The 12,819-nt window shown below is 40.6% G+C and overlaps 1 protein-coding gene across 22 annotated transcripts in view; it reads left to right on the top strand.

The window, feature by feature from the left end:
- FNBP1 (formin binding protein 1) overlaps positions 1–12,310 on the top strand; it is a 169,831-nt gene extending 157,521 nt beyond the window's left edge. For 8 of the 22 annotated variants that reach the window (XM_075905380.2, XM_075905364.2, XM_075905368.2 and 5 more), the window contains 2 exons: positions 1,108–1,247; positions 2,684–8,072. In XM_075905380.2, coding sequence (XP_075761495.1) covers positions 1,108–1,247; positions 2,684–2,862 — 319 coding nt within the window. In that variant the 3' untranslated portion in view covers positions 2,863–8,072. Of the gene's footprint in view, positions 1–1,107; positions 1,248–2,683; positions 8,073–8,801 lie in introns of those variants that run through there. The other 14 variants (XM_075905363.2, XM_075905372.2, XM_075905374.2 and 11 more) reach the window with 4 other exon arrangements.
- Positions 12,311–12,819: the final 509 nt, after the last annotated feature.

Genomic DNA, 12,819 nt, shown 5'->3' with positions numbered 1-12,819 from the left:
TTTGTAAGTGGCAGAACTTGTTCTTTGATTTGTTTGAAATGATTCCTGTGCAGAAGGACCAAGATGTTAAATGGGGTGGTTCCCAGCCACTGCACTTAGGATGAAATCCCATCTTTTCCCAGAAAAGACCCCGCCAAACCACTTGAGAATGAAAAATTGGACAGGAAATCTCATGTGATCTGGCTGTCTCAGGAAACTTCTAATGCTGGCTGGTCTGGAACTATTCATGCCATTTGTTCAGTACATATAAGGCTCTCAGACATTACACACCACAATAGATAGATCTCTTAATGGAAATAACCTAAAAACTTAAAAGGGGAGATATCCAGGTGCCAAAACGCTCTGAGGCTATGTCTACACCGGCAGCTTCTTGCGGAAGAACATCTTGCGCAAGGGTTCTTGTGCAAGAACTCTTGCGCAAAAAAAGTCCACACTGCCATGTGCGAGCTGTGCTTTTGTGCAAGAGCATCCATGGCAGCGTGGATGCTCTCTTGCGCAAGAAAGCTCTGATGGCCATTTTAGCCATAGAGATTTCTTGTGAAAGAAATCCCTACTGAGCGTCCACACTGCCCTCTTGTGCAAGAGCTCACACCTGTTCAAAAAGAGCGTAGCTCTTGCGCAAGAAGCCGTACTGTAAATCATCTTGCGCAAGAGCGAGTGGGCAGTGTGGATGCTTTCCGAAAGAAAGGCCATTATTGCGCAATAACCTGCCAGTGTAGCCATAGCCTGAGAGTGCCCAAAATCCTAGGCCCATCTTCCAATGTGAAAAGGATACTGAGCAATACATCCTCTTCTGTTGGAACAGTCTTTCTGAGAATGCAGCATGCTTCTGTGTAGTAGTATGGAGAACTACTGCATTGGCCATGCAGAAAGGCAAGTGAGAGAGGTGCATTTGAAAGGCTTTGGCAGGAGGAGTTGACTGAACAGATTTCCCCCACCATGCTGGAAATGCCATGACTCACAATGGCGCACTCTGAATGTTCATCTAAATTATCACTCACTTGACCTTCAGCTTGCCACAGCTGAGTGTTCCTGGCAGGTATATTTTCCTCACCATACTGCTCCTGAGCTGGTTGCTATAGTTGCTGTATATTTTCCTTTCTTGAGCAGCCCAGATGGCAGTTACACAGAGGAGCAAAGTCAGGAGAGTGAGATGAAGGTGCCAATGACAGAGTTTGATGACGAGTTTGATGACGAAGAACCACTCCCTACCATAGGAACATGTAAAGCTCTCTATACATTTGAAGGTACCACTAACCCACGGGTTCCATTTCACTTCTTATTTATATTACAACTTTACGAATACCATCCAGGGGTTGCCGTTGTGCTAAGCACTGTTCACACACAGAATAAAAGACAGTTCCTGCTGTGAAGATGGGTGTATCATAGTGGCTTGTCCTGCCAGAGATGAAGGATTTGGGTCTAGCTTACTGAAGCAGGCAAACGGGAGAGGGATCAAATGATTCCTCTCTAAAAAGCCTCTGGTAGCTGCAGCAACGAGGGATGCTCAGAGAAAGGTAGGACTGAGCAGGCTCCAGTAGTACTTGGATTTGGAGCTAAGACTAAAAATGAAAGGACTGGGTCTAGCCTGCTAAGGCAGGAAAGATCACGAGCAAGCGAAGAGAAGAGTGCAGAGCCCTCAAAGCAGAAAGAACTGGGAGCAGTAAGAGAAATGCTTGTTCGTTAGACATAAGCTGAAAATAAACATGAGATCTCAAATGAATTTTCGCTGGACAAAACCAGGCCCCATAGAACAAGTATGTGGAGTCTGTGTAAGGTCCTGAAGAGGGAGAAACAGATGGGAGGACACTGCAGAGTAACTTCTGGCTACGATAGAGCTCTCAGGAGATAGTCAACCCCGTAACAATGGACAATGGCTTAGAGAAAGGATCTGCTGTTATCTCCATTGTATTGTTGAGCTGAGGGACAGAGATGCAAAATGACTTGTCCAAGCTCAAGTGGGGAATCTGTGTAAGAGCAGGAAGAGAACACGAGTCTCTTGCATCCCACATACTCTCTCTCTGTTGCAACATCACAGAGTGTGTGAGCAATTGTTCTTCCTTTTCGTACAATTCACACTTGAAGGGTAAGTTCCTGCATCCATTAAAGTTAATGGGAATATTCCTGCCAACTTTGTTGGTTGCAACATTTGGCCCAAATTATTTCACAAGCTCTTTCAGAGACTAGTGGATAGTTTGTTGAAGAGAGGCATTAAATGAGCAATTGTGAGTGTAAAGAATAGATTTTATGGAAGGATTATTTCATTTACATGTATAATATTCAGATGTAGACTAGATGAACAGATCCTCGTATCACTGCCAGACACAAGGGCTAGTAAATTTACCCTGTGTAGAGTAAATAGATACACTGGCCTTTGGTAGCTACATCTCAGCACAATAACAGTAAAGGCTGAATATTCAATACTAATTAAAAGATGTTCATTGGAGGCCCAGTTTGTGACACACTTGTGTCTACTTTTGACTGTATTGACATTTTGTGTCACAGGTCTGATGTCAGGGTTGCATTCTTCTGGTTCTTTGAATATATGCTGTTTTCTCCCAGTTATTGCTGCTCATGGTTAAGGGACATTGTATTCAGTACCTTTGCTGAGTTTGCCATGGTTGGGTCTGTATGTTTTCCCATGGACAGGAAATATTAAACTACTTTATACTTTGTGTCTCAGGTCAGAATGAAGGCACAATTTCAGTAGCAGAAGGCGAATTGCTCTATGTAATAGAGGAAGATAAAGGTGATGGGTGGACACGAATCAGGAGGAATGAAAATGAAGAGGGTTATGTCCCAACATCCTATGTCGAAGTCTATTTGGACAAAAATGCCAAAGGTGCCATGACTTATATTTAATAACATTTTTATTGCTTTGCTTGCTTCCACAGGGACATCCCACCCTCAAACAGATAGAGCCTTTTTAAGGACTACATAATGCCACAAAGTGCATTATTTCATACACTTAAATAATGGACTCATATGACTTTATGTACTATAAAATTTGATTTTGATTGGTTCAAGCTACTGAGTGGGATAAAACTATTACAGCCTTCTCTGGCTGATACAGCCTTCTCTGGATAGAGCTGTTATTGGAAACTGCCAGTATATCAATGTGGGAATTATAAGGCCATTCTTAATAACTATGTGTCTTCTCTAGCTATCCAGGTGATATTTTATAGCTACGCCTCGGCCACAGTCAGAAGTATGCTATTTGTTGCAAACTGACTCTCTGAAATGTTATCTATGAATGAGGGTGCTGTTTGTCTTTCAGTGAGGCAGCTTTTCAGAGCCTAATATACTGTCTGTGGGTCATGTACGTTGAGCCAGGGATCATCATGCCATTTGTTAGTATTTATGGGAAGTGGAGGGGTATGGAAAATGTAACTACAACATCTCCTACCATCCTTGATAAATCAATAGAATGGTGGCATTCAACTAGAATTCCCCTCTCCCTAGCTGCAGTTCAGAAAATTCTCCTTGAGGCATATGTTATTAATGAAGCACCACACAATTAGCTGTTTCATCCTCTGCTCATGTACACTCAAGGGAATATTTCAGACCCTGGATTCATGCCTTTTGTTTTTCTGTTTCTCCTGTCGCTATTTACACCTCATGGCTGAGGGCCAAAAGTGAAAAGCATGTGCATGGAATTGTGTGTGTGCTGCTCCCTTCAGATATCTCCCTGCTGATTGATATAGCCCAGTGAGCAAGAAAAAGAGGTTATATCAATGAGGAAGTGGTCTCCTGCTTCAAATGAGGAAGATTTTGAAGTTCACTGTGAAACAGTTCGTAGATTTTTCAGTCATTTAATCCCGCAAGTTGCCGTCCTCTTTCACAGAGTCAAAGGACTGTCACAACCAAGTCTTTTTGTCCCTTTTGAAAGGAAGATGTAACTTTCATGCTGGACTGTAAGCAATACAAATAGAGGAGTTTCCTACACAAAACCATACAGTTAAATTAATTCACTCTACTTTGATTCAGTATTAAGCAATGCAGTACCATATCTTTATGAAATGGCAGCCTGCATTATTATGTGATCTTGCCATAATCCAGAGGTTTAAAGTTTGCTGTGGCAAAGAGAGGGTCAGTTGGATCTCTCCCTTTGCCAAGATAGTGTGTACGGAAAACTCAGCATCCTTTATCTTCTCATTACTCTTGCAAAGTGATATAAAATTGAATAAGATGTAAGATCTCTTTGGTTTAACCAAGAGATCTTACATGATCTAAAAATAAAAAAGGAGTCGTATAAAGAGTGGAAACAAGGTCACATTACAAAGGGTGAATATAAGCAAACAATGCAAGTATGCAGGGGCAAGATTAGAAAGGCGAAGACACAACATGAGCTTAACCTAACTAGAGACATAAAGGGTAACAAGAAGACATTCTACAAATATATTAGAAGCAACAGGAAAACCAAGGATAGGGTAGGCCTATTGCTCAGTGAAGAGGGAGAAACAATAACAGGGCAGTTGGAAATTGCAGAGGTGCTCGACAACTTCTTGTTTTGGTTTTTGTCAAGAAGTTTGATGGTGATGGGATGCCTAACGTAGTGAATACTAGTGGAAATGGGGTAGGTTTAGAAGTTAAAATAAAAAAAGAATGAGTTAAAAATTATTTAGAAAAGTTAGATGTCTTCAAGTCACCAGGGCCTGATGAAATGCATTCTAGAATACTTAACGAGCTGATAGAGGAGGTATCTGAATCTTTAACTATCATCTTTGAAAAGTCATGGAAGTCAGGAGAGATTCCAGAAGACTAGAAAAGGGCAAATATAGTGCCCATCTATAAAAAGGGAAATAAGAACAACCCAGGAAACTACAGACCAGTCATCTAACTTCTGTGCCAGGGAAGATAATGGAGCAAGTAATTAAGGATTTAATCTGCAAACACCTGGAAGATAATAAGGTGATAGTTAACAGCCAGCATGGATTTGTAAAGAACAAATAATAGAATCATAGAATCCTAGGGTTGGAAGAGACCTCAGGATGTCATCGAGTTCAACTCCCTGCCCAAAGTAGGACCAATCCCAACTAAATCATCCCAGCCAGGGCTTTGTCAAGCCAGGACTTAAAAACCTCTAGGGATGGAGATTCTGCCACCTCCCTAGGTAACCCATTCCAGTGCTTCACCACCCTCCTAGTGAAACAGTTTTTTCTAATATCCAATCTAGACCTCTCCCACTGTAACTTAAGACCATTGCTCCTTGTTCTGCCATCTGTCACTACTGAGAACAGCCTCTCTCCATCCTCTTTGGAACCTCCCTTCAGGAAGTTGAAGGCTGCTGTCAAATCCCCCCTCACTCTTCTCTTCTGCAGACTAAATAAGACCAAATCCCTCAGCCTCTCCTCCTGCCGAGAGAGGTTGTGGCATCTCCATCACTGGAGATATTTAAGAGCATCTATCAGAGGTGATCTAGATGATGCTTTGGTCCTGCTGTGAGAGCAGGGGACTGGACTTGATGATCTCTTGAGGTCCCTTCCAGTTCTAGTATTCTATGATTCTATGAATGCAGGTGCTGCCTATTCCATATATAGGGAAAGGAAGAATGCTCAGCATCTTATATCCCATCTTTACCTTTGTACTCCTGGTAGGGAGACTGCCTGCAAAGTAGGGCCTGCCTCAAGCACAGTGATAGTTGCAAGCGTAGACTTAATTTTTGTCCAGAAAATTCGGTACTGTTCAGCAGGGCCAACAGAAAGGTGAGTTACAGTATTTTAAAAACCCACCTCAAAATAACAAATGTTCACCCCTCCCCTCAAATACACTGGCATTCATAGACATCCGCAGAGCAGTTTATGAAGCCAGTTGCACAAGAGCGGAGCAGCAGGTTTGGTGGGATACACATCAGAACATGCCCAGGTGTCTAAGGGCAGGTGAAACACTATTGACTGAAGCCAGCAAAAGCAAGAAAATTGGTAATAAAGGCTGCAACTGTGTTCTTAGCTCACCCAAGTGTATGAGGGTATTGAAGGGAACTCCCGGTCCTCGTACACAGTTGGCACCTAGCAAAGAATCTAGTACACTGGTGGCATTGTGCAAATAGTAATAATAAACCTGTATCCTCTTGCACATCATGTGTGCTGCATAAGAGTTAGACATAGACTTGCACTCATTTTTGTCTTAGCCTTTGGCCATTTGAGTAATTTTTTTTAAGTTTTCTTGATTTTTTTTTCTAATTATTTTTGAGTGTTGTCTTTAAGAAAATAGACATGCAGTTTCAGTAAATACAAATGCAAACAACACATCATGTACAGATAAGCAAAAGTACATGCAATAAAAGTACATTTTAAGGCCCATAACCTCAAAGACATCTAAGATCCTAATTTCCAGTTGCTTTAATGGAAGTCAAGAGCCTAAATATATTTGAAGATCCAGGCCTAACTCACTTCCTTGATTTAGTTAAAATCTATAAAAATGGCTATTAAGAGATCAGTCTTAAGTATTTAAAGGAACTTTCAACGGGTTTAAAAACAAAGCAGGTTTTCTGTTGCCACTAGACTTGGGTAATATTTCATTTGGATCTGATACCATATCAGTGGAAGTGTTTACATTTGGCCAATGAAGAATTATTAAAAAGAAAAATGCTACTGACCCATAAACTAAAGTCCTTACAGGTTTTGCAGCATTTTTCTTCTTTTGCTTAAGAACAATTTTCCCTTCCCCTTGTAACATAATGTAAAGAAATGGTACAGAAATAATCCAGTCTCCTTAAGGTGCACACATGCAGCTTCCGTTAATGCTGGATACTTACATGTGTGAACAAGGAATTTAATATATTGACTATAAATCCGGATGTTTCAAGGATTCTTTTTAGGGGGTTAGGAATAAAATTCCTCTTTGAAAAGATTATCTTACAACTGCCTGCTGCAGGGTTCTTTGCACCTTCCGCTGAAGTATCTGGTACTGACAGCTGATGAATATTCTGGTCTGATCCAGTCTGGCAGTATTAGAAATTCCTAGTCTGCTTAAGAACAAAACTGTCTTTATGTGAGTAAAGACTGATAATCAAAAGAAGTTACAAAAACATGTCCTCTTAGTATTAGAGTAGCTGCTCCCAAACATGATCTGTTCACTTCCCCTAGAAATATTGCCTGTATGGGTGACAAACAATGAATAGAGCCTGTTTCAGAGGTTTTATTTCTTGAAACAAATGTTGGGGCCACAGTTTGATTAGTATTTCAGTGATCTAGCTAGTGTTGGTTCCATTCTCCCCATTGTATGTAAATAAATCTATGGACAGCTCTAGGATTCTGGCTTCATTGCAGCTTTGCTATTTATTCACAATTGTAACCCCAGTTCTTGATTTGTTTTTTAACCACACTGAAGCACTTTTCTAGGATCTATAATATGATTACTTAACACTTGCCAAAATATTTAGGAGATAGTAATTATGAACCGGATTTTGACATCTCTTTTGATTTAATTCCATTTGTTAAATATTGTCCATAAAAATATTCTCCATAAAAAGAATAACTTTTATATAATATAACTTAATAACAAAAGTTACTTGAATTTTGATTTTATATAGATACACACATTAAAATGGTTTTATTTTCTGTTCTACTGCTTAACCCTATCTTTGTTTTGATAACAAGACGTCTTATTCAGTGGTTAAGTCGATAACTTTTCTTATGTTTCCTGCTGCCTGCCTCTGATTGGACTTTTATAGAAACTTGTGTTCTGTGATAACGTTTGTTACATCTGATCAATGTGATTGTTCCTTTTCTATTCTTATTCATTAAAGAAAACTCATCTACTGGGTGAGAGTTCTCCCCAGAGCTAGCTGTACCATCTCTTCCTCTAATAAACTTATTTTTTCATTCTTGTTGGTTTTTTTAATGATTATTTACATAAACACATTGCCTGTTCTGATGCAAAACAAGTGGTTCAAACCCTCCCTTTGCCTGCTGCTGATTTTAAAAAGCACTTTGTAGCAGTAAGGATGTGATTACATTTTAAGAAAGAGCTCACACTGCAGAGTTGTTAAAGTTACCTCTTCCTCCTTGTTTTTCCTTTTCTTTATGAAAATTGGAGACCATAATTCTGAACCATAATTCAGATTCAAATGTGCTCTCATGTATAGGGAAATTCACCCTTTGTTCTTTCTCCTCAAGGGACAAACCAAACACCCTTGAACATTTGGGGAAAGTTAGTGCTGGCCCAGATCTAGTGTGCTTACAATAATATACCTCATCACATTTTTTAAATAGGAATGTTTGCATCTCTCCTGTTGCTTTCTTGACTTCCCATCAGTATGAAGGGTCTTCATTGTTTATTGCTTGATGAACTCTCAGCTTTCTTTGAATGTGTGTGTTTTAATCACTGCAAAATGCTTTACCCAGGTATAAAAATATCCCACTGGCCTTCAAGCAGGAGTTCAGTGTCACTGGGAATTGTGGTCTGACCAAATCCACCCACTGCTCCCCTGCTGATACAACCTAAACAATGGTATAAACAATACAGAGTCCACATTGGTAGGGATCTATTCTTGAATTTTGCATCCCAGCTGGTCACCAGAAGAGAGCTGTGCTCGAGATAAAGCTCCAGCCTGAGGCTAGGGGATCACCAAGGGCAGAGTTACCTCCATGGTGACTGACTCTGTGAACAAGGGTAGTTTCTGGCCAAAGCTACTCCCTGACTTAGAGCTTCTCTTAACCCTTTTATGATGCAACCTGATAAATGCTCTTTGTGCTATCCTCCCCTTTGAACCTCCCCCAAGCAGTGCCGCTCTTGGGCGAGCCCTTCCTCCTGCCTCTTTCTAACCCGAGTCTCTCTTTTTGTCTCTTATGTTTTAGATTCCTAAAGGTGTTTGTGCTGGTGCAAGAACCTGGGGCGAGCTTGTCACAGAAGGAGAAACAAATGGTCTGTTCACCCCGCAGGCAGTTAAAATTCACCCACATAAACAGACTCCTGGTCTGGTCTGGAGTTAGCACTTGAAAAAGCTGAATCTAAATTCCATCCCAATATTACACAGCCGCTTGCTCTTTTTTATGGCATGTTACTTGTGGCTCAAACTAACTTATTGACATTCCCCATTGTTCTGCCAAATGGGCATTGTCCTTCCATAGAGCATCACCAACAAGCCCCCGCTTCCCACCACCCTCCCCACAACCAGACAGGATGCTGGCTGCATTTTGATGCCAAGGGTAACCAGAGAGTCCCACGCATGTGCCAGTTGGGATTCTGTTCTCCAGTGGCCCTCAGTCCATCTGAATGTATGCACTGGTCCATCAGCATTTCACACGGTGCCTTTAATGCTAATCCTGCAGATATGCTCATCAGACAGCCAGGGAAGGAGATCCATAGAAGTGGAAAGCCAGTTACAATAATAATATGACAGCAGCTGAATTGGACACTGAATTTGATTGTTCAGTTTTACACGCCTGATATTCAATATTACATATTCCATAAGGAGTCCCAAATGTCACTCCACCTTTTTTTAAATGGCTGGTGCTCCCTCGAAGAGCTCAATCCCATTGGCCTTGCTGTATCTGTATGCTTGCTTTCCTGTGCCCTGTCCCACGCAAACACATACCCAGGTATTTGGGTTTGAAGCCACATTTCCCCCATCACCAAGACCTCCATTTGAATCTTGTTTCAGCCTGCATGCTCGCCCTGTTGCCTTGCCTGCGCATACCTTCCTAACAGTCGCATCACTTTGCAGCTCATTGTGCTTAACCTCTTTCCAGTGTTTTAGCTTTTAACCTGCCTTCTCCTTTTGCATGGGCTCCTGCACACTCTCCTCAGAATATTCGAATAGCAGAACTTACATTTAAAAAATAAAATTACCTGCTCTCCACTCCCCTCTGCATCTTGCCACGGACTAGACCTTTGCCTGGGCGTTTCAAACAGGAATTCTTCATTGTGTATCGACCATCATGTTGTCATGTGATCTTATTTAAAGGAGAAACATTTTGATGGTGGTGCTGTACCTCATCCTTGATCTACTGTGGAAGAAATTATGCTGCTTCCAGATATCAGGCTGATGTGGAGCTAAACTCACTCAAGAGGGGTTAGTTGTTTTCTAAGCTCCTACAACTATGAATTTCTGACTCCTCCTCCTTACAGAATCTTCACATTACTAGGCTATTGTGGTAATCATACACCTCCTCAAACCTAGTGTAACAGCAGCCAGTGGAAAATAAGAACAGCTCTCCAAGGCCTCTTCAGAAAATCCGCACCTCTTCAGAAATATTCTGGACTTTTTGTAGAAGGCCTAGAATAGGGGTAGTCAACCCGAAAACGGCAATGCCTGTTCTGTTCTTAAAAGGGCTGCAGCTGGGGCCTTCAACCCCCCCCCCTTCTTTCTTTTTTTGCTCAACCAAATGCGGTGGCTGTTTTTTTTTTTTTTGTGGCTCAACAACTTTTTTCTCTTGGCTCTTTGTGCTACATCCACCACTATTTTGGTTTTTCATCTGTAATGGGTTGGCCACCCCTGGCCTAGAATGAGAGATTTAAAATGAATGGTCTTGTGGCTAATGGCCCTAAAATGAAACCTGTCAGCTTTGGTTTGCAGGCAGGCCATGTCTGTTGCAATGCTGTCCCTTTTCTTGTGAGAAGGGGCAATATTAAAATATAGTATCCAAGAGTCTTTATGTACAGTAACACCTAGCTCTTCCTGTCTCAGGATGAGATGGTTGTCTTTATGGTAGGTTAAATGTTGTGTTCACAACTTTGTCCCTCTTAAAATAATAAAAAAATATATATTTTTAATACCAGAGTCCTTCACTTCTACAGTTGATACTGTAGCTAATGCTTCATCATGCTTAATAAGTATAAGCATCAGCAAGCAAGACGACAATTTTTTTAATCAAGTTAACATAGGTCAGGAGGCTGCATTATCTAAGCAGATGGTATAAACTCAGAAACCTCCGAAGCCCTTCAGTTGCAATGTTGTCACAGCCCGAAGGGTCAGAATCAGCTCAACTGCCATCTATACCACTGCTGCTACTGTGTTCGCTTCGTTCTTTAGATCCATGTCTTTGATACCAGAATAAAATCCACCATGTGCGCAATTTGCTCTTATAATGTCGTAATGCAGAACTGTAACATAAGTGTGTGATCATTCGTTTGCATTTCAAGATCAGCATATCTCTCTATCAGGGGATCTAAATTGGTTAAGCAGCCAACAGGCATGCAAATATCTACAAATATTTTTAGCTGCAGTATTTATTCGTGTCTGATGCACTGTTGAATCAGCAGTGAGAATCAGCTGATTTTCACCCTTTTTGTGCCATCTATGTAAAAATGAGAGAGTTTTCTTTTATATATTTAAACTAGGTGGACAGTATATTATTGTCAGCCTCTGTGGAACATTTGAACTATTCCAATGTCAGTGTTGCTCTACCTAGTGCTTTAGAAAAATTAGCTTTGGCCATGCCATCTGATTTTCTTTGAAAGGGATTTATTAGAAGACCGTCTGTGGAGTTTTTATAAACCCGCTGCCCCATTTCAGAAAGCCTGGACCTTAAAACTGATGACAAGGAAACTGCCACCAGTCAGGTACTATAGGTTTGATCTATTTCTTTTGCTATATGTATTCAGAGTAAGAAGTAGGTAAGTGATAGTGTTTAACTTTAAAACAAATAAGACAGATTAAACACAAGACATATGATATTTAGTGTTGATCTAGCTGTGTTGGTCCCAGGATATTAGACTCACCAGATGGGCGAGGCCATACCTGAAAAGCTCCATGTAAGCTTGAAAGCTTGTCTCTCAAGCTGGTCTAATAAAGGTTGTGTTACCTCCCCCTTCCCTCCCCCGTTTCTCTAACCATATGACTGGTTTATGAAAACTTTGCTTGAATTCACTAAGATCACACTGAAGTGTGATTATACACACTCTAACATGGAAACTCACCATTGTCCCAAGCAAAACAATGCTTCTAATGCCCTTTCTTAACATCTGTAAATAACAGAAGAAAAGAAACCTATTTAGTGATACTGAAAGTTGTGTTTAATCATGAATATTTTTCAAAAGTTCTTTTTGGATGGTTGCATATTGATTTTTTTTTTCCTGCTTGAAGTGTCAAAAGACTTAAAAGAAGCCAAATTATATTTTAACATGATGCTGAGCACTTTTTAAATTTGTGTGTGTGTGTGTATGTGTTTGCGCACTGAATTCTAGTTCTTGGTGGCATCTCACGTGTTGTGATTTCATTGCCATTGTAAAAGATTCTGATACTACTCATTCATTTCTGGACACAGAATTGAACCAAATAAAATGCTTCCACTGGAAAGCGAATATTGATCTTGTAACCATGAATGAAAAGTCATCTACATATTTAAATAAACCTTTAATTCCAGACATTCCATTTCATTTAACCCTCTTAATCATAGAGAGAATGCAAGCAAAACTGTCCTGTTGATTCACAAAAAAGGGTCCATACCCACCTGGTCACTCAATGCTGAGAGCTACTGCTATAATTGGCTGGGCTATTATATCTGCAAGGAGACATCTGCCATTACCTCACAGACTGGCAGATGGGAACAACATTGTGTGTTACTTCAAGAGATAGCCAAATATTAATCACAAGCTTGGCTCTCTTTGGAGTGTTTCTGCTTCCTTCACATTCACAGTGAATTGCTTGATGCCTTCTGATTTTTATATTCAACTACAACATGTCTTGGCAAATGAGTAGAAACAAATCTGTTGGAGTGCAATGTTTGTGTATAGTTGCTGTAATCCGGGGGATGGTGAAGGAACACTTATACTTGTTGTATTTGAACTTTTACATCACACTGGGGGTTTTAGGTGTTTTTTGGCACTAATTATGCTGATAATTGGAAGAATATAGCCTCTCCAGGGGCTGGT

The sequence above is a fragment of the Pelodiscus sinensis genome, chromosome 23 (assembly GCF_052426305.1).
Source record: "Pelodiscus sinensis isolate ZL-2025 chromosome 23, ASM5242630v1, whole genome shotgun sequence".
Taxonomy (NCBI): Eukaryota; Metazoa; Chordata; order Testudines; family Trionychidae; genus Pelodiscus; species Pelodiscus sinensis.
The sequence above is the reverse complement of the archived record's forward strand: the minus strand, read 5'-3'. Positions and strand labels throughout refer to the sequence as shown.